Source organism: Malus domestica, chromosome 10 (genome assembly GCF_042453785.1).
Source record: "Malus domestica chromosome 10, GDT2T_hap1".
Lineage (NCBI taxonomy): Eukaryota > Viridiplantae > Streptophyta > Magnoliopsida > Rosales > Rosaceae > Malus > Malus domestica.
Window position 1 is genome coordinate 6,554,713 of NC_091670.1, and position 20,738 is coordinate 6,575,450.

Below are 20,738 nucleotides of genomic sequence, written 5' to 3' on the forward strand. Positions count from 1 at the left end.
TAAATCTTGTATTGTATTTCTCATCATCTTTACAAGAGTGAAAGACAACTCTTATAGAGAGCCGAAAAGAAGACTACAAGAGGAAGGTTAACAGCCATACCTCACTACCAAATCAGTCCTAACAAGTGGACAAGACAAATATTAATAACAAGTAAAGTGGTTCCTAGAAACAAGGAAGAAAGATTGACAAAAGACCTAAGTGAGTGACAAGGCCTACAAGACTAGAGTATGGTTGAGAAAATCACTTTAACCCATGACTTAGCTAGAGTGATGTTTACAACCATACTTGTGACATTTGCTTTACAACCATACTTGTGACATATATAAGCAACTAGCAACTAGTATTCGGTTTGTTTCAATACTCCCCCTCAAGCTGGATCAAGGGGGTCAATTGATCCAAGCTTGCACAACAAACGCTGTAATTGAGTAGAATCTAGGGTTTTTGTGAACAAATCAACCAGTTGATCATGGCTTCGTGTGAACACCGTGTCGATCACCTTGGATTGAACCTGATCACGAATGTAATGGCAATCAACTCCAATATGTTTAGTCCTCTCATGAAACACTGGATTAGAGGCAATGTGCATGGTAGCTTGGTTGTCACAAAACAAAGACATTGGTGTGTTGCTTGTGAAACCGAGATCAGAGAGAAGACTTTTCATCCATATAAGTTAACATGTTGTCGCTGTCATGGCCCTCTACTTAGCTTATGCACTGGACCGTGCAATTACGGTTTGCTTCTTACTCTTCCAAGTGACAAGATTGCCTCCAACAAATGTGCAAAAATTTGTGGTAAACTTTCAATCAATGGCATTTCCAGCCCAGTCAACATCGGTGTAAGCCATGATGTGATTTGAATCATTGTTCTTCATAAGTATTCCTCTACCTACTGAGCTCTTGAGATAACAAAGTATTCTTTTAACAATTTCCCAGTGAACTAGTGTAGAAGAGTGCATTAACTGATTGGCTAGGCTTACTAAATAAGAAATATCAGGCCTAGTAATAGTGAGATAAATGAGTTTCCCAACCACTCGCTGATAAACACTAGGATCCGAGAGAGGATCACCTTTTTCATGCAACTTAAGTTTGCTAGCTAGGGGTGTCCAAGCTGGCTTGCACTCCATCATGGTAGCTTCATCCAGAAGATCTAGAACATACTTTCTTTGATTCAAGAATAACCCCTTTGAAGAGGTGGCCACCTTAATTCCAAGAAAGTATTTCAAGGTCTCCAAGTCTTTAATGGCAATTATTTTTTATGAAGTGATTGCTTAAGAGTCATGATTTCACTCATATTGTCACATGTAATAATAAGATCATCAACATATATCACATGTAATAATAAGATCATCAACATATATAAGTACCACTACTTTCCCAGTATTACCACTTCAAACAAACAAGGATGAGTCAACATGACTCCTTTTGAACCCTGCAGCTTCAAGAATTGAACTGAGCTTCGAATACCAAGCTCTAGGGGACTGTTTGAGACCATATATGGCTTTGTGAAGTCTACAGACCTTGTTGGATTCCTTTTCTCTTGGATGACCTGGAGGCAACTTCATGTACACTTCTTTTTCAAGCTCCCCATGAAGAAATGCATTCTTCACATCCATATGGAATAAGGGCCATGCATTATTGACTGCCACATATAACAATACCCTCACAGTGTTCATTTTGGCAACTGGAGCAAAGGTCTCCTTGTAGTCAATGTAATAGGTTTGTGTAAAACCTTGAGCTACTATATATGCCTTATGTCTCTCAACGCTTCCATTGGAGTTGAACTTGGTCTTATATATCCACCTACTTCTTATTGCCTTCTTGCCCTTTGGAAGATCCATTGTACTCCATGTCTGGTTGTCATTCAAAGCTTGGAGCTCTTGAGTCATAGAATCTTGCCACTTATGCATGCATAAGGCTTTATGAAAACTCCTTGGTTCAAAAGTGTTGGATAATTTGTTAAGAAAAGAAGCATAAGATGGTGAGAATCTGTGATAAGAAATGGATGCATAAATAGAATGTCTTACACTGTAAGTAATGTACTTTTGCAACCTTACTGGTGGATGTCTATCTCGTGCAGGATTTCTCCTTGGTTCAGGTTCTAATGGTCCTGAGGAGCTAGGCATGCCCTCACTTACACTCTTAGTGGGGTGAGAATTCTCAGTGTTGGTATGAGCAGGAGTGACTTCATGAACTTTTGCTAGAGTAGGCAGTGGAAATAGGTCAATAAGATCTTCCCTATTGGAATTAGTCTCCAAACCTTTGTGGAAATAAGGTGAATATTCATCAAATCGAACATCTCTACAGACTGCCAGCTTCCCAGTATTAGGATTGTACACTTTGTAACCCTTTTGAGAACTCGAGTATCCCATAAACACATATTTGACAGCCCAAGGGTCGAGTTTATCACGATGGGAAGCTTGAATGTGCACATAACAGGTGTAACCAAAGGTCCTAAGGTGAGACAAGTCTATAGACCTGCCCTTTATGACTTCAAAGGAAGATTTAGTATTCAAAACATGAGTTGGCAGTCTGTTAATGATGTAAGTGGCAGTGAGTAGGGCTTGAGACCAAAATTTCTTGGGAACAAGATCATAAGTAATCGAGTCTTTTCCAATAAGTCTCGATTCTTTCTCTCTGCCACACCGTTTTTGTTGTGGAATACCAACACAGGTAGTTTGATGCAAAATGTCATGATTGCTCAAGTAACTACTCATGTTATTGGAAATGTACTCGGTGCCATTATCTGATCTTAACATATATAACTTAGATGAGAAATGATTTGTGATTAGGTTGTGAAAGTCTTTAAAAGCATCAACAACTCACTTTTAAACTTTAAAAGATACAACCAGGTCACTCTATAATAGTCATCAACAAATGTAACATAATAGATATACCCATCAAAGGATTCTACACGAGAAGGACCCTAGATATCTGAGTGAACAACCTCAAAAAGTCTACTAGTTCTAGAATTAAAGGAAACAAAAGGAAGCCTAGTGGCTTTTGACATTTGACAAGTTTCACACTCAAGTGTGTTTTTACAAAAAATGGGAAACAACTTGGTCATCACAGGTTCTGAGGGATGGGCAAGACGTTGCTGCCATAGTTGGTGTTCCTGAGCGTGACTTAGGTTGAGACTAAGTTTTTTTGACAAATTTGGACTCCTTTAAGAGGTAGTAAAGTCCATTTAAGAAGAACCATTCACCAATCTTCTTATGTGTAACTCGATCTTGAAACATAACATTGTGAGGGGAAAATATGACAAGACAGTCTAAAGTTTTTGTGATTCTTCTTATAGACAAGAGCTGAAAAGGAAAGGAATGTACATAGAAGGCAGTAGAATCAGTATGCTCACTCAGCAATCTAACTTTCCCTTTCCCTAGAATAGGTTTTCCTTTCCCATTTGTAACAGACACATGAATTAGATCACTAGTTTTTTGAAATTCATGTAGACTAGAGGATTTATTAGTTATATGATCAGTGGCACCTAAGTCAATAATCCAAAAATCATGTGTAACATTAGCATTAAGAGCAGTGGAAATGGCACTGATTATACCTGGAATATTGCCTTTCAATGTGTTCTTCGAGTCAGCCAAGAAGCCAACAAATTTCCCTAGTATTGCAGTAGGGTTTTCAGTCATCACTTCCTCATGCTCAATGCTTCCTTGCTTCTTTTAAAGAAAGACTGCAAACTCACTTATCAAGGAAATGGGGTTTGTTGAGAAATTTTCCATCTTATCAGCTAAGGAACAAGCTGAGTGAAAGGCTTTTGGAGTGACTCCCTTCACATCTTTGATCATCCGACCTTCCTTATCAAACTTAGGTTTTAACTCTGGATGTAGGATCCAACATTTTCTCTCAAATGTACCTTCATGTTACAATAAGAACATTTCCAATCTGCTTTCTTCCCAAGCTCTATATCACCAGTTGTCTTGTGATTGGTTGTGAAAACCCTAGTCTCATAGTGGGATTTGGGCTCAACATTCACCACTCTTCATCGAGTTTCCTCTCTATGGACTGCATGACACACACTGGTAAATGAGGGCAGCTCTGGAGTCATTAACAAATGACTATGTAGGTCTTCATACTCAACTCCCAAGCTTGCCAAGAGTTGAAACACCTTGTCTTCATCAGCCCTCTTCAGAAGCACACCAGAATCAGTCATGTATGGACGGTACATATCGAGTTCATTCCATATGGATTTCAAGCTTCCAAGATGTTGAAGCGTGCCATGCATCATAGGTAGATGAAGTGGATTATGGAGCCTCCAAGCTTCCATTGATAAACCTTAGTTTCGATCTTCCTCCTAAAGCAAGCGACACAGCTCTTGACCAAGGTAGGTAGCTGAACTCGTTCAATAGCACCGATCATAGTCGTTGATTTGGGTTGTTCTCACCCCCTTGAGTTAAGTTGGAGGGTGAAGATAAGGAGCTATGAGCACTAGAGACATTTTCTTCTACCATCTATTTCAATGATGAGGAAACGAAGAAGAAAAAAGGAGAAAAAAAAACAAACAGAGTCAGGACCCTATGGTTCCTGCTCTGATACCATGTTGAGTTTGTTTTAGTTTTAAATCTTGTATTGTATTCCTCATCATCTTTACAAGAGTGAAAGGCAACACTTATAGAGAGCCGAAAAGAAGACTACAAGAGGAAGGTTAACAGCCATACCTCACTACAAAATCAGTCCTAACAAGTGGACAAGACAAATATTAATAACAAGCAAAGTGGTTCCTAGAAACAAGGAAGAAAGATTGACAAAAGACCTAAGTGAGTGACAAGGCCTGCAAGACTAGAGTATGGTTGAGAAAATCACTTTAACCCATGACTTAGCTAAAGTGATGTTTACAACCATACTTGTGATATTTGCTTTACAACCATACTTGTGACATATACAAGCAACTAGCAACTAGTATTCAGTTTGTTTCAATAAGTGGTGAAGCCACAACGATAGCACTTTCTCTTGATCCTTTTCCTCTTCCAGCATCTCTATCGTCGCTTCCAATACTCTATCCAGCTCAGCCCTTCCACCGATGCTCAAAACCGGGACATCGGTTCCATTGCTGGCTCGGCATAGCAATGGCAGCCACGAGTTTAACGTCTGCACCTCTGTTTGCTTGTGTTGCTCTTTCTTGCTTTCGTTGTCAGTTTCATCCATTCCCAAGTGTTTGGCCTGCTTAAACAACAGTGCTGCACGAAAGGGTTTAGCAGCTAGGGTTATATTTGGCTCAATGTAAAACAAGTCAAGCCTATATTTAGCTCAATAAAAACAATTCAAGCTTGAAAATTGGTATTTAAGATGGAGATTGGTACTTTGTCACTCCATCTTCTTTTGTTACTAAATAAACTACATGCGTGAAAAAATAAAAGGACGTTTATGTGACTGTTAACAAGAACAGACTAATTTATTGCAGTGACTAACTCGAAACAACTTGAGCTCAGTATCGAGCTTCAAGTTTTTAAGCTTGCTTTGCCTATATGTATATGAGAAGCATACCAAGCTTCACTTGAGTGCAAAAAACACTAAACAAGCCAAACTCGAGTAAGGTAATGCTCAGTTGAGTGCACTAACGATCCCAATTATAATTTGTATATCAAAGTTATGTCATGTCGTTGTTGAAGGAGGAACGCCTCCCTCCCTCCTTACACATAAAGAGCCAAGCAGTTTCCAGTATAGAATTCGTGAATGAAGTGATGTCTTGTACGAAATTGATATTCTCTACAGGACTTGTTTAAATGGACAGCTTATAGGACTCAAGGTACTTTAAAAACAGAAGTGTGTTCTTCTAAACATAAAATTTGATTAATGGTGGATCAAGCAGTTTTTCCTTTTTTCTTGTTTAGCGCCCCCCCCCCCCCCCCCCAAAACAAAAAAAACACACAACAATTAAGCAAACCAAAAATAAAAATACAATTCAATTTCGTATGATATACTGTGGAAGGAGAAGACCAGAAGCTTTTAAATGATTCACTACCTAGTACCTGCCCTACCCTTACGTACTATTACTGACGTCGTTAATTATACATCATTCATGGTGGTGCAGCAAAAGCTTCCGAGAAGCGTTACACCAGCGAGCATAGGAGGCATGGAGGTTGGGCCAATCAGATGACGAGCAATGTGTGAAGTGGTGAAGCCACAACGACAGCACTTTCTCTTGATCCTCCTCCTCTTCCAGCATCTCTATCGTCTCTTCCAATACTCTCTCCAGCTCGGCCCTTTCTCCGATGCTCAATACCGGGACATCGGTTCCGTTGCTGGCTCTGCATAGCAATGGCAGCCACGACATTAACATCTGCATCTTTGTTTGCTTGTGTTGCTCTTTCTTACTTTCGTCGTCAGTTTCATCCATTCCCAAGTGTTTGGCATGCTTGAACAACAATGCTGCACGAAAGGGTTTATTAGGGTTATATTTGCCTCCATAAGAAACAAGTCAAGCCTATATTTGGCTCAATAAAAAACAAGCCAAGGTTGAAAATTGGTATTTAAGACGGAGATTGGTACTTTATCACTCCATCTTTCTTTTGTTACTAAATAAACTACACGCATGAAAAAGGAAACGGACGTTTATGTGACTATGTTAACAAGGGTAGACTAACTTATTGCAGTCATTAACTCGAAACAGTTTGAGCTCAGCTCAGTATTGAGCTCAAAGTTTATAATCTTGCTCCGCCCATATGAGAAGCAAGCCAAACTTAGTTTGAGCTCAAAAAACACTAAACAAGCCAAACTTGAGTAAGGTAATATTCGGTTTGATTTGACTCATTTACAGCCTTAAGCACACTGGAGGTCATTCAAGATAACATCTGATGGGTGCACGGCGTGCGGTGTTTCAAAAGCATGGCTTATTTCAAAAACATAAATAAAATAGCCATATGGAATACTCGATAATAGACTGTTTTACAGCTTAACAATGACACGTGAAAATTAAGAATGTACAAGCTTATAGAATTTTTTCTTATAACTTTGGATTTAACTCCATAATGACTAAATATGGGATTAAAGATGGTTAAAAAATGCAAAACATTTGTAGCTCAATTAAGTAAATTGTACTCGAATTAACGAGTCTGATTCCTCACACTCCTTATTGTTTGTGTAAAGAAAAAAAAATGTTAGGAATATCAAAATTTTAAATCATCCACATGATGTGGCGGTTGATGATTGAACTTATTTTTTAATAATTTAAATAATAAATCCAAATATCAATCGTCACATCATGTAGTTTACAAAATATAATTAAAATTTTAATCTTCCTAACATCACCTATAATTTTTTTTTAAATGTACTCCATTAACTGTGAAAATTCTATAAATTTTAATCATACTAGAGTTACTCTGACATCAGGAATGCATATTTTCACAAATTGAAAAGTCAAACAGAGGGGGAGATAGCCGTACGTAATTTATGAAATTTTCCATCTACCACTCCAAATCTTAAAGGGAGAAATTTTTAGTTGTGATGGGAAAACATATGGTACATCAAGTGTTTTTATGTAAGTGGCGTGAAAATTTTTAATTTTTAAGTTATTAATCATTTAACACATACATAACTCACACCATTTATCTAGAGACACATGGTGTACCACTCATATCACAGTCACATTAAAAAATATCTCCTTAAATGGCGATTTCAAATTCTCAATCATCAATACTGACAAATATATAACAAAAGAGAACAGATATTAAAAAATGTAGTGCTCCCACGCCAGCCGAAAATCATAATTTTTGACCGAGGATGCAAGTCCACTATCATTCGCTAATGAAGATTCCAGATTTCCTCCTTTAGCTAAATATATTGTATTTAATGTAGATTGATTTGTATATGATTTCCATCCTCGTTAGGAGTTAGGACTTGAATATGTAATTTTTTTTTTCAACAGTAAGTAATACGAAATAATATTAGTAATTTAAGTTTTTCCCTTCAATTTTTTGTGTTTCTCTTAAATGGAAAAAATAATCTCTATCGCTATTTAAAAAAAAATGAAGGAAGAAAAACTTGAAAATTAAAATGATTGTGTAGAAGAACTTACCCGAAACCTTGACCAAGGATGCTTGTAAGCGCGGCTCAACCGAAAGAGAGAGCCAAGCTAAATTAAGGGCCGCAGCCCATCTCCGCACAGCTTCATCAGCCGAGTCACAAGCTGCCAGCTTCTCAGCCAACCAAAGCACCTCAGCCGCCAGTTTCTCCGCCGAGCTCCTCGTCCCGCTCGCCCTCGCCCCTCTTATCCACGTCACGTCCCCAATCGATCGAACCGCCCGTAGAACCCAGCTCAACCGGTACTCTGCCGGTCGAGCGGGCCCCAACAAATCAACGCCATCACCTCCCGACACATCTCCTTGTTTTAGGGCGGCGACGGCTTCAAGCTGGCTGAGAGTAGTGGAAAAAGCCGCGGAGAGAACAGTACGGGTGACTTGACGTAAAGCCTCAACGCCCTCTTTTTGGTTGTCGTCGATGAGGCTTTCTGCTAAAGATCGAACCACTTGGTACTTGCGGGAGGTTACGGGGATGTCGTTGACGAGGGACAACAGCTGCGAAAGCGCTCGGCCGATGGCAGAGTCGCCGCCGGAAGTAATAGTAGCAGCACTGCCGCTTGAGGCGGGAGTGTAATCGTAATGATCATGAGTAGTGCTGTGGTTACTAGACTTGTTGAAAGTGGGAGGCTTATAGTGATAGGGTTGGGTATTGTTAGGGTTTAGAGAAGGAAGCAAACGGAGGAGGAAGATGAAGGAAGTGACGAAAACGTAGCGAACGAGTTGGAGGAGTTTGGATTTCTGAGACAAGTTTAGGAAGGATTTGTCTGCGAAGATAAAGACGGAGGCTACGAGATTGCGAAGAAGCAAAGGAGATACGGTGGTTGGAGACCAGCCTTCCATCATCACCATCCTCCTAAATTAGGGTTTTTCTGTTCTTTTTTGTTTGTTTGGTTAGAAAGGTTGTTGGGGTTCAGATTACTTGCGTGAGTATATACAAGGAAGGTAAGGTGTGTGGTGTAAACTTGAGAGGAAGAAAATGAATGAGGATCGAGTGGAGGGATTAAAAATGGGTGGTGGTCTATGATCTGGCCAGTTGTTGAACCATGACGACGACAATTATGTTTTCTAGTCAATTCTAGGGGACTTGGATTGTCTGCCCTCCTAGTTGTGATGCCCTTCCATGCCCTTTTATTTTATGCTGTCACGGTTAAGCCACGTCAATATTTTATATTAATTTTTTAATGAGATAATAAGACAAAAAATAATAAAAATATAAAATATTGATGTGGCTTAACCGTGACCGCACAAAATAGAAGGGCATGGAAGGGCACCACAACTAGGAGGGCAGACAATCCTTGTCCAATTCTAGGCCCGTTTTGTTTTGTTTTGTTACGTGGTTCGGTTGCTTTCCTGTGTCCGCACTCCTCGTGAAAATAAAAGAATAATGTTATTCATACCATATTTTGTACCACATTTTCATATCATCTTAGGTGATATTTGATGTAGACAGCCACATCATTTAAATTAACTAGATTTTTAAATTTAGTTTATTATTTAATAAACTAATAATTAAAAAAAACTAGTTAATTAAATGATGAGTGTGGTATACGAGGAATCTTTTCTCCTTCATTTCCTTTGGTTTTGCAAATTTTTCAAATGATGTGATCCACATCAGATGCTACCTAAGGTGATATAGAAATATGGTATAAAAACATTGTATGAATAACATTACTCAACATCAAATGTTGCACCAAATGCCAATTCTTAATCCCTTTGTGTGTCGTCCGTCACACTTGCACTGGCGGGCATTACCATTCGTTGAGAGTGTGATATATAATTGAGCTACTCCGCATATTGTTAATTAGTATTATGGTGGAATCATAATTTTTTTATGATATCATAGCCTAGTTCTGTGTGCGAAGCCCATCATCCACACTTGCTCTACATTATTCAAGTTGTGTAGTCCGCATAGTAGGTTTAAAAATTGGCCACATATAAAAAAACGTGTAGAAAGTATGAATCTCTCATCGCTTAAAGAAGCATGAGTTGGATGATACTAATTTGACTTCTAATTATGCGTTTCTATGAACATTACTAAACTTTGTGGCTACTAATCACAATGGCCACAGTTGTGCCAAAGTTCACCCATCAGTGGCCTTTAAGCATGATGCTATTGGTGTTGGCCACACCAAGTGTAAAAGGCCGCTAAGTTAGGTAAGAAGTTTCCAGTTTGTTTCCGGTGGTTTTTAAGACCATGAGCTTCAGTTGTATGAACTAGCAATAAAATGATACGAATTTACCTTAATTTATTCAACTTTCTGCATTTTTCTTTCCCGTATTTTTCTTTTTCGGTTATGTCGACCGAAGGAGAAAACTCAAAATATTGGACAGGAGAGAAAAGGCTTCAATATTTGAACTTGAGAGTGGTAGGAGGAAGAAGCAGAAGATAAAAAGGGAAAATAAAACAGAAAAAAGTGAAGTGCGGCAGAAGAGGAAGTGAGACAAGGGGCTATGGAATGGAATGGTGCTATTCAAGACACATTTTTACCTTTTATATACTTATTTTAATTTTTTGTTGTAAAATCGAATAAAGAATAAGACTAATAGATAAAAATTTACAAGAGTATGTTAAAAGTAAAAATTGATGCGTAAATACCACTAGTCTATAAAAGAATAGAAGTATTATGGTTTATATCACTTGTGAGGTCAAAAATCTCATTTTACACTCCAAACTTTCTATAATTAGAAAGAAAATAACACTTGTGAGGACTGTAGAATGAGATTTTTCGAGTGCAAATAACAATTCCTTTTAAATAAATAAATTATATTAATCTAAATAGTTAAAATAAATCACAATATTTTGTTCAAAAAATAATCACAATATTAAAGAAATTTATTTAATTAGGTTACAAAATAAAGTCTTCATATAATTGTATGTTAAAAATACTAAACTAATTGGGGTGGCTGCTGAGGTGGCTGGTGGGATGCTTGGGCCTCCGCAGTAGGCCCTCTCTCAGTAGTGCACGGCTGCTTACCGAGCTTATTCTCGCTAGCGCGCAATCTCTAGCTTCTTCTCACTGGCACGCAACTTCTTCTCATTATGTAATTGAAGAGCAATGTATACATCAGTATGCTACGACATGAAATACTATTTAGCTCAATTGTTCCTGGTTCAAGCTTATCCAATGACTGCCTATCACTTTCTTATTACTACTCTCCTTAGAGATTTAATCAAAATCAATAATTTTTCCAAGATGGCTGAGACGATTATTCGAGGTAGAGTAGGAGTAGCCGAAATTGAAAGAAATATAAGAGAAAATCGGTTACAGTGGTTTGGACATATGAAACGAAGGCCTGTTGATGCTCCGGTTAGAAGATGTAATTATGAGATAGAAGTTCAGGGCCAAAAGGCTAGAAGGAGACCTAGGAAGGCTTTGGAAGAAGCTCTAGGAAAAGACTTGAACTACTTAGATCTAACGGAAGATGTGGCACAAAAGAGAGCGCAATGACATTGTAGGATTCATACAGCCGACCCCACTTCGTGAGAAAATGTTTTGTTGTTGTTGATGATGACATGGCAAGGTGAGCCAAGGCTACACCACATCATCAATTAATGGAGCACTCAGCACTTGACGGAAAGACTAACAGAAATATAAAAGTTGTAGAAAAATCAAACTTTAAGTATAAAAGTGATATGAAAAAACTAACGTAGTAAAGTCAGAATTTTGGGAAACTTGAGAGTAGTAAAGTGAAAATTACCTAAAGAAAAATTAACGGGTACAACACTGGCTCTTTCTTGGGATTTTTGTTTTTTTTTTTTTTTCTTTTCCCTATAATGATTTTCCTGTGAGATAAACAATGTGCTTTTCATTTCTCAAAAGGGGATGATAGATTAAGTATATAGAGGCCTCTCAACATCAATCCCAAACAGATTAATTGACAGATTAATTACAAAAGATAAATAATATGCACATAAGAGGAACAAAAACTTGGCGCGGCCGCTAAACAAAACATCACCTCTTTCCCTTAATTTTCTTCTGCACGAGTATTACGACGCATAATTGTTGCTGGCAGGGACTCAAGTCATCAGTTTCCTTAGTCTTTTTTCAGCAAGATTGGCAACCTTATTTTGAGGTTCAAGAACAAGGGCATGCTTGAAATCTTCAAATGCCAAACAAGAAAATAAGAAACAAGCTAAACCAACCATAATTGCATATTTTTCGACTGAGCTCAAGTAGTTCGTCTTATAATCATACGATTGAGCTCAAGTGATGATACAAGATATGTCATATATCAGAGCAGCTTTCATAAATATTGAAGAAGCAGCAGAACGCAACAAAGCATATGAATGGGTTCTGACCTTGAGCAGCATCCTTATAACAAAGAAGTGATTCTCTCGCTGTTCCACGTCTAAGGTATGCCTTCACATTCTGCAATAATGTTGAAAAATGAAAAGATAAAAAAGGTCACAAACAATGAAAAGTTTGTACAGTTTCGAAGAGACAATTTGCATTCACAACTATACACACAGCGCAAATTCTGTTAGAACTAGGAGTCGACCCTCATGCAGTAGGCATACTCAATAAAGGGTCGCAAGTAATACATGAGATTAGATAAAAACAACTATGACTGAGCTGAACACGTTGATCAACTGTCGGCCTATTACACAAAGAACTGTCTATAAGTCATTAATAACTACTTTCGCTTCAATCTCTAGTTCACAACACTTTCCTGTTCCAGTCCCGGCACAGGTGGCCAGACTGAGCAGAACACATGGATCAACTATACTGATTGACATAAACTTGTGTGGTCAAATTGGGCCGGATATGCCATGTAAATGATATGCTCCCTACCATATGAAACTTAGAGCATCTAACTCGACCAATTGGCATTCAGTGGAGAATCCCAGAATTTTATGAATTTGTGAAGCAAGGCTTCAAATTCTCTATGTGAGATTTCTATTCTCAACACAAGTGATTTAAGAATTCAATAGAGCCCAAATTTCCACCATGGCCAGGTGTGTACTGGGGAGGTCTATGAATTTCATCGATTAGCTTGAATTGGTATTTTTCTATTCTATTGAAAGGATGCTCCTGGAAACAGTGAGCGTTGAAGAGTAAAGAACCACAATCAAACAAATAAAATGAATTTCCCTAATGATTGTTGCTCATCCAGTTTTGCTAGCTTACTCCACTATAGAATACTGTTGAACAAAGGAAATCCCTAAATGACTGTGGTAACATAATATTGTTGAACAAAGTAAATCCCTAAATGACTTAGTGGTAACCATCAGGAGGAGGTAAATTGAACTCCCAACTGCACTAACAGAATTGATGACATTGACAATAAGCATAACATGATTTGGTTTGTAGTGCTTTGACCAGTAGTTATAGAAACAAAGAATCTAAGAATATGCATGCAATAGAATGACTTTATTACCTTTTTGTCAAGTGATATTGCCTTGCTGCAGTCCTCTTCAGCTTGCTGGAAGCTGCATGATTGAAATTGATAAGCACATAGATACAAATGAAATGCAACAGAAGGACAAATTGACAGATCAAATGGGCATTTCTTACCACCCCAACTCCAAGTAAGCAGCTGCCCTGTTGGAGTAGTAAGTTGCGCTCATCATGTTCAATTTGATAGCTTCAGTATAATAGTTGACAGCCTTATTCCATTGCCTTCCCTTAAATGCAGCATTTCCCTGGAAAAAGTTGAGTAAACATAGAAATTGATATGACAAAATAATACTAAGTGATACAGTGGTTTCAAAATTCTTTTGCTGGTAGAAAATGAAATTAACAGAACTGAGCAAAATATTCGACATAGCAAAAGGGGAAGAACAACACCCCCTGATCCCTTGTCTCACTTTTGTCCATATTTTATGCCAATGGAAAATGAGACGTTATGCACACTAAAGGGTATCGTTAACAGGAAAGGACAAAGATTCAGACCCAATATATCATCCTATAAAGGTTGGAAGTACTATTCATGCAGAGAATGTGTAAAGATGACAAAAAATCATAACATATTGAAGAGGACTTGACAAAATGAAGCATTGAAAACTAAGATGAAGAGATTTTAGCGGTGAACAAACCTTCTCTTTTAAGAGTTCTGAAGCATCCATGTTACCATTGGTATCTGGCAATGGCGATGAATGGGATGCAATGCTGACTTTCAACTGAACTGAAGAGTACATGTCCAAGACTATATCAAGGAGAAATTTATCGGCACCATGGAACGCAATGAATGAAACAGAGATAGGGCAGTCATTGTGCTTTCCTACTGGTACTGTAACCTGGCCATGTGCAAATATAATCATGAAAATAAGTTTCCAAGCTACAGATACTCATATAAATTTGAATGTTCAAACTTGAAAGTACTCGGTTACCTGACAGCACCCAGACATGCTGGCAATGCTTGTTAATGCTAATGTTCTATCATTAAACTCAGATGACCACCCTTTCTTTGTATTAAGCTTTAACGGAGGATCTGCAATTGTGGGAATCACTAATATTCCGTCATCCTGGGACACCAAGAGGTTGTAAGAAATATAGACATAAAATGAGGTATTGTACATATAAACAATCGGTTTGAAAGAAATTGAAGAAGAAAAACAATAAAGCAAGGCCAACTCAATATTTTCATATAATAATTTTGTTCAAAACAATTTAAAATGTAAACTATGCAGGAGTACTGGAGCTGCAGACAGTTATTCCCCCTTTTCTGGTTTCAGAAGGAAGGAGGGGTGGGAGGAATAACAATATTAGAGAGCTCAGGTTGTTGGAGCTCAATACGCCAGTGAAAGTAGACAAGAAAGCTAAAGCTGACCCACCCCTTCAATATTTGTATTTTTCAAATTGTTGGGCAAAACAAATCAAAGGAACAAACTTAGCTGACTTCTATTATTATTTGTACAATGTTGGAAAGATTCACAGATATGTTAACTAAAGTGACTAAACTGGGAACTAAGGTTTAAATATAGTTCCTATATCTAATTGTCCAACCGAAGCAATACATGAAAGAGAAGAAGAGGGAGAAACCAAAAGCATCAAAGACTATTCAAGTTGACTCCAAATCAACAAAAATCCTTTTCAGCTTCACTTTATTCAATCAGACTTGATATTTCTTATCCTAAAACCTAAACGCATACTTTGGAATCAACTTATCAGAGAAATATTCTGGCTCACTCCATATACTGATATACACACTATGTTGAAGTTTTCACAACCAACTCTCCTGCCTCAGATTAAAGACTTGCTAGATTTGATCTTCTTAGAATACCATAACAAACAACAGTAATAAAAGAATATTTATATTTTGAGAAAGATACCGCAACAGAAAAAGAAGTACATTTCATGCAGTTTACAATTTAGTGACAATTAAAACATTTCTAACCTTGATAAAATTTCTTTATGGGAGTCACTTTATTACTACTTAACACCAGTGAAATATATATCGATAGAAGCCAAATAAATATAACAATCTGTACGGAGTTGGGATACCTTTAAAAGACTTTGAAGGGCAGCTCTCATCTCAGTCCTTACTTTATATAGGGTCTTCATGTTTTCATTTGTAAAGTTAATTGCTGCACGAACACGATCTGATACATCAGGCCCTAGCTTTGGTTTCGCTGATTTAACCCACTCTTCATGATTGGTTTTGAATTCACAACTGAAACAAATTTATAGATGTCAAATTAGTAGAGAGAGAGAGAGCGAGAGAGAGAGAGACAGAGAGAGCTTATCAAATTTCCTTTCCCATAAAGGTAACTCAAAGGAATTTGAGAAGATTTAATTGACCTGAATAATCTTAGAATACCTCTGTATCAAAAGCATCACAGAAGAGAGAGCTTTCAAAGTAAATACTCCATTTTGATGTTTTGTGGATTCTTCACAAAATCCTTTTAAACTGGGTACATTTGAAGCAATATACTGACTAAAATTCATATGCCTTGGAGGTTGGTCTGCAGAGGCAGTAAAAGAAGTCACTTCAACATAGTTATAGTTGGTTTACTTGTGTACGAACTCCCAACGCATTATGACAATAGAGAGACTGCATAGCTGACTTTAACATTGATCTATAAAGATTAAAAGAAATGGCAATTACTATGGAGCTCTATATGTGTGTGTGTACATATTCTCAAGTGAGGTAACTTACACCTGGATAGATGTTCGATTGCTTTGCTGACAACACGTACTGTCTTCTCAGTAGGAACTTTAGAAAGCTGAAAGAGATCATCTGCAAAAATAAGGTGTCTCGCCCTTTTAGGTTCCACAGAATTCAGTTGAAGCAAAACATGTCCAACACGATGTAGAATAGATGGATCGCGGGCAAAGATTCCTAAAAGATCACAATATCAAATTAAAGAAGGTGAAAGAAATATAAAAGAGAAACCATAAACCAGAAGTAGAAGTTCCCAAGCATACCAACAGCGTCTAAACTTTGTGAATTTGGCAAAACTCCAAGCATAGATACAGCCCCATGGGATGGTCGGTACCCAATGACACCACAAAATGATGCTGGAATTCTAACACATCCAGTTGTATCAGTTCCTATAAAAGTACAAGAACTTGAAAGGATCAGCTGATACTATAAAAAAGCCAAACCACGAGGGTAAGTTTTTATGTGCATGATTACATAGTTAGCCCGATCTCAGTGCCCGAGCAGGTGATTTGATAGCTACAACCTTTTTTCATTGCGACTTGAGACAAAACATAAGAGTATGAATCTAATTCTAAAATAGGCAGAATTTTAACCGAACCAAGAGTAAAATGAAATAGAAATTCTGCAACGACAGTAAAATGAAGTAGAAATCCTCGGAGGAGCTTACCAAGAGCAAAGTCAACCAGACCAGCTGCAACAGCCACGGCAGAACCACTGGAAGAACCTCCCGGAATATGGGATTGTAATTGGGGATTCACAGGCGTTCCGTAATGCACATTCTCACCAGTAATCCTACAAAACAACAACTAGGTATCAAAAGTTCGTTACTTTTATATATTGTTAATTGTTTTCGTATTTTTTATTTTGAAAGGGAATACACAAAGTAACAGAAAAATGATGAGTACCCAAAGCTGAGCTCGTCCATGACGGTGTGGCCATGGCAAGTAGCCCCATTTTTTAGCAGAGTCGTCACCACAAACGCCGTCTTGGTCGCCGCTTCATGCGTTCGCGCCCAATCGGGACTCCCAAACCCCGTCACATTTCCCTTCACATCAAATCTGAAACAAACCCATCCACCCATAAACCAAATCAGAAACCAAATCAGAAAGAATCACACACAAAAAAAGAATGAAAGTAAATGCAAAAATAACTGATAGAGCGAGAGAGAGACATGTCGGAGATGGCGAAGGAGAGAGAGGCGAGGGGCTGAGTGGCGGCGGGGGGAGGGGGCTGAGGGAAGGGGATGAGCTGGAATCGAGGCTCCATAAATGGTTCGGATAGAAGGATTTGGGTTCCGGCTCGGCGTCGTCTTCGCCTGTGGGTCTCGGCCATGACCATGATCCCTGCGATGGTGAGACCGATGACGATCCAGGTTTTTGGGTTGGAGGAGACATTGGCCTTGATCGCCTGCAGAGGCTGCGGCTGAAGCTTCCACATGATCAACGATAAACGATCGAGACAAGGACAGCAGTGAGCCCAGCAGCCAGCAGCAGCAAGGGGTTTTGGGGGTTTGGGGTTTGGCAGGGTTTTACATGGCAACCTGCGACCGTGCGTTTGACGCGCGAGTCCTTCTCTTTCTTCTTTTTTCCTTTTTTCTATTTTTTTTTTCCCCTTTTTCTCTTTTTCTTTTTTTCCTTTTTCTTTTAATAAATAGAAAAATAATTGGCGTAATGATAGGGTCTCCTCTTTCAGTCCGACTTGGTGGCGACTGGGTTCTCCGTCCTCACTTGCAGGTGAGGTGACTGCTTCTCCAGCTTCTCCGTCCTCTTCTTTTCCCTCTAATTTAATTTGTAAGCTTCTCTACAAATGGAATTAGGGTTTTCGAATCCATGCTCCCTCTAGGAAATTAGGATTTGAAAGGTTTTAGGGATTTAAAGATTCAATCTTTTAGGGTTTTATGGATTCAATTTTAGGGTTTTGCAGCTCAGATCTTAGATTTGTGGGCGTTTTACTAAATTTGATATTATTTTTCATATTTCAGCGGCGTTTTCCCACCCCATTTTCCCTTCCTCGATCCGTCCCTGCATTAAGCAATGAGCTTGGCGTTCCTCCAGGGCTATTCTTCCCCTGAAGAAGAAGAGCAAGATCACCGCCTCCATTACCATGGCTCGAGCTCCACTGACGATGATGATAACGACGACGGCGATGACCAAGCCCACAAAGCCACATCCGTCTTTGACTTTCCAAAACCCTCCTCCTCCGTTGTTTCTACCCTACCTTCTGCATCCGACGTCTTTTCTGAGGTACCATTTTACCCTTCACCCCATTTTTCTTTCAATTCTTTGCAACTAACCATACACTTTGAATTTGAATCTCTCTTTTGCTGATTTTTTTTGGGTTAATTTTGTCTATTGGTTTGGATTAATTGAGATTTCCGGACCACCCGAGTTTCTCAACAACTGCGTACAAGAAGACCCTTCCACAAGGGATGCAGGTCCTCAGCGAGGGAGGCATGGTGTCCGCAACGGCAAACTTCAGAAGGAAAAGAAAGATTTACCTTCCGGTTGGTACTATTTCATTTATTTATCAATGTTATACAATTTATCAGTTAGTATTTGGTTCTCTTATTATGCATAAGTTTCACCTAAAATTGTGTTACTGCAGTCAGAGTTACTCTATTTTAAGTCATAGAAAAATTAGTTTCAAGTTATAGCAGCGGCTAACAACATCGTGATTATCAGTAAATACAATTTTTATTGCTAGGCACGGTGGAAACAATTGATGTTAGAATACGAATTTATATTCTGTCTAGGAACAATTGAGGTTAATTATCTACTAGATATGCATCTTATCTCCGTACATCTATGGTTTAGATGCATGTCCTGAACTTAGGTCCTTGTTAGATCCGAACCTGTAGTTCTTATAATGGAGGTGATTATGGAAGTAGACATTATACTATGATGCTTATTAGAGATGTATTTTCTACAAGTTTCAAACTTGAGTTGTAATCATATACTTATTGGAGTAGAGTAGATGATACTAAGTTTTCTCCTGAGTTTTCTTGAGCCGTGTTGCTTAGAGAGGACTTCTTCAATGTGATATGCTTTCTTTTGTAATTAGAATTCTTAAGTCAGGAAAAGCATAGCTGTCTATGCAATATCAACATAAAATTTTATGGTGTCTTGGATTTGTGTTATAAAGCCATGTCTATCCGACTTTAATCTCAATTCTCTTGGAACAAGAATTCCAAAATATGTATAGAACTGTTAATTGCCCCAGTATGTCAAACTGATTGACGTTATCTGTGTTTTGGATGCTCATGTCAGTGTTTTCTTCAGCGGGAACAGAAAGACTTTTTACACAGTCAATAAACTAATTAGAAAGATGTGGAAGAGGAATTGGTTAAATGTCGATAAAATTTACAATTAAGTGGTTATGCATATAGTACTATGAGTTTGTCTAATAATTATCTGGTTTTTTACTTTCTGCATAAGTATAATGTAAAAGAATTCACTCTTGTTAAATTTGTGTACAGGTGCTGTAGTGGAGTCCAAAGCTCATTTAGTTGGAATTCATGAACGAGTAAGAAGTGATTTTGAGGGTAAGCAACCTCCAACATCAGTGGTTACGAGCACCGCTGAAGGTGCCAAGCGTGTGCCAACTGCAACAAATCCTAGTGCAGAAGATGCTGCAGCGCTTCTTAGGTACATATCGCTCTATCTCCCTCTCCCTGACCCTTTTTTCCTTAGAAAAGAAAACTTTCATGATTCCTGCTAGTGCTGAGAGACAATGGCTGGTTGAGATATTTTTGTTTAGGAAGTAGGTAATTTGGTTGGAGTACTTGTAATTGCCTAAATTTAAATATTTCTCTTGATAGGATGTGTTTGCAATGTGGAATACCCAAGACCTACTCCAATGCAAGGGGAATGGTCTGCCCAACATGCGGAGATCGTCCTGTAGATCCAACCAATGATTCCAAGAAGAAGGGATCTACGGTGAAAGATAAGGAGAAGAGTAAGAGGATGAAGGGACAGTCGTCTCATGCTACATGGAAAAGTGAAACTGAAATGCATCTTCGACAGCAGTTTGACTAGCTGAGTAGCATAACGTTTTTTAGGTTTAATGGATGTATGATGTAGCTTAACCATCAGTTCAGTTAGCGGACCTAAAGCACCTCGGGTGAATGCGAAGTGCTGTGTTTTTTCGGATTCATGACAGATCCAAAGTGTGATTTTTGTTTGCTTTTTAACCTTTAATATACAGGTGATAGATCCAGTTCATGGAAAAGAATTTAAATAGTGCTCACAGCAGCTGGTTGTCGCCTGGTCGAGTTTCCGAAAGGTGACTTGCGGGCTGCTTGAAGACCAAAGTTACTTAAATCTCCATCTTTTCTAAGTTCCCAAATGTGACCTGAGAATTTGTCACCTTAAAAGAAAATTCTAAGAGAGACGGTTCTCATGTTGTAATAACCTGAGATTTGTCAACTGTCGTTACCTCCTTAAGGGCAAGTCATTTGCAAAGAAAAACCCTCAAATTTTCAAGCTAATGTACTGGTGAAATTTGTACGTTTAGGTTTAGCCGAATTGGATAGGGCAGTGTGTTCTCATCTCTGTTCTCAAGTTCAAAACTTCATCTTTCTAACTTAAATGAATTTGATGTAGAATT

General features: G+C 38.3%; 3 protein-coding genes across 9 annotated transcripts; 1 reads left to right on the forward strand and 2 right to left on the reverse strand.

The window, feature by feature from the left end:
- Positions 1 to 5,883: 5,883 nt before the first annotated feature.
- On the reverse strand, positions 5,884 to 9,221 carry LOC103411982 (uncharacterized). Its single transcript, XM_008350592.4, has 2 exons — positions 8,024 to 9,221; positions 5,884 to 6,378 (listed from the first exon to the last, which is right to left on the reverse strand). The coding sequence occupies exons 1-2, from the start codon at positions 8,874 to 8,876 to the stop codon at positions 6,023 to 6,025; spliced, it is 1,209 nt and encodes a 402-aa protein (XP_008348814.2). The 5' UTR covers positions 8,877 to 9,221; the 3' UTR covers positions 5,884 to 6,022.
- Positions 9,222 to 11,819: 2,598 nt separating this feature from the next.
- LOC103411984 (outer envelope protein 64, mitochondrial-like) lies at positions 11,820 to 17,707 on the reverse strand. The gene is made up of 13 exons (XM_008350594.4): positions 17,305 to 17,707; positions 17,039 to 17,191; positions 16,801 to 16,925; positions 16,397 to 16,522; positions 16,128 to 16,310; positions 15,789 to 15,933; positions 15,473 to 15,641; positions 14,359 to 14,493; positions 14,065 to 14,265; positions 13,544 to 13,671; positions 13,407 to 13,458; positions 12,328 to 12,397; positions 11,820 to 12,128 (listed from the first exon to the last, which is right to left on the reverse strand). Exons 1-13 carry the CDS (start codon positions 17,568 to 17,570, stop codon positions 12,046 to 12,048), a joined length of 1,836 nt encoding a protein of 611 aa, XP_008348816.2. The 5' UTR covers positions 17,571 to 17,707; the 3' UTR covers positions 11,820 to 12,045.
- Positions 17,708 to 17,745: 38 nt separating this feature from the next.
- On the forward strand, positions 17,746 to 20,360 carry LOC103429482 (uncharacterized). Of its 7 annotated transcripts, none has more exons than XM_029109483.2 (6): positions 17,751 to 17,845; positions 17,888 to 17,923; positions 18,115 to 18,376; positions 18,504 to 18,636; positions 19,609 to 19,777; positions 19,951 to 20,360. In XM_029109483.2, the coding sequence occupies exons 3-6, from the start codon at positions 18,167 to 18,169 to the stop codon at positions 20,165 to 20,167; spliced, it is 729 nt and encodes a 242-aa protein (XP_028965316.1). In that variant the 5' UTR covers positions 17,751 to 17,845; positions 17,888 to 17,923; positions 18,115 to 18,166; the 3' UTR covers positions 20,168 to 20,360. The 7 variants fall into 7 exon arrangements, with proteins under 7 accessions (XP_070663127.1, XP_008365854.2, XP_028965316.1 ...); XM_070807027.1 differs by having other exon boundaries at positions 17,815 to 17,845; positions 18,504 to 18,640; XM_070807026.1 differs by lacking the exon at positions 17,888 to 17,923 and having other exon boundaries at positions 17,746 to 17,866; positions 18,504 to 18,640.
- Positions 20,361 to 20,738: the final 378 nt, after the last annotated feature.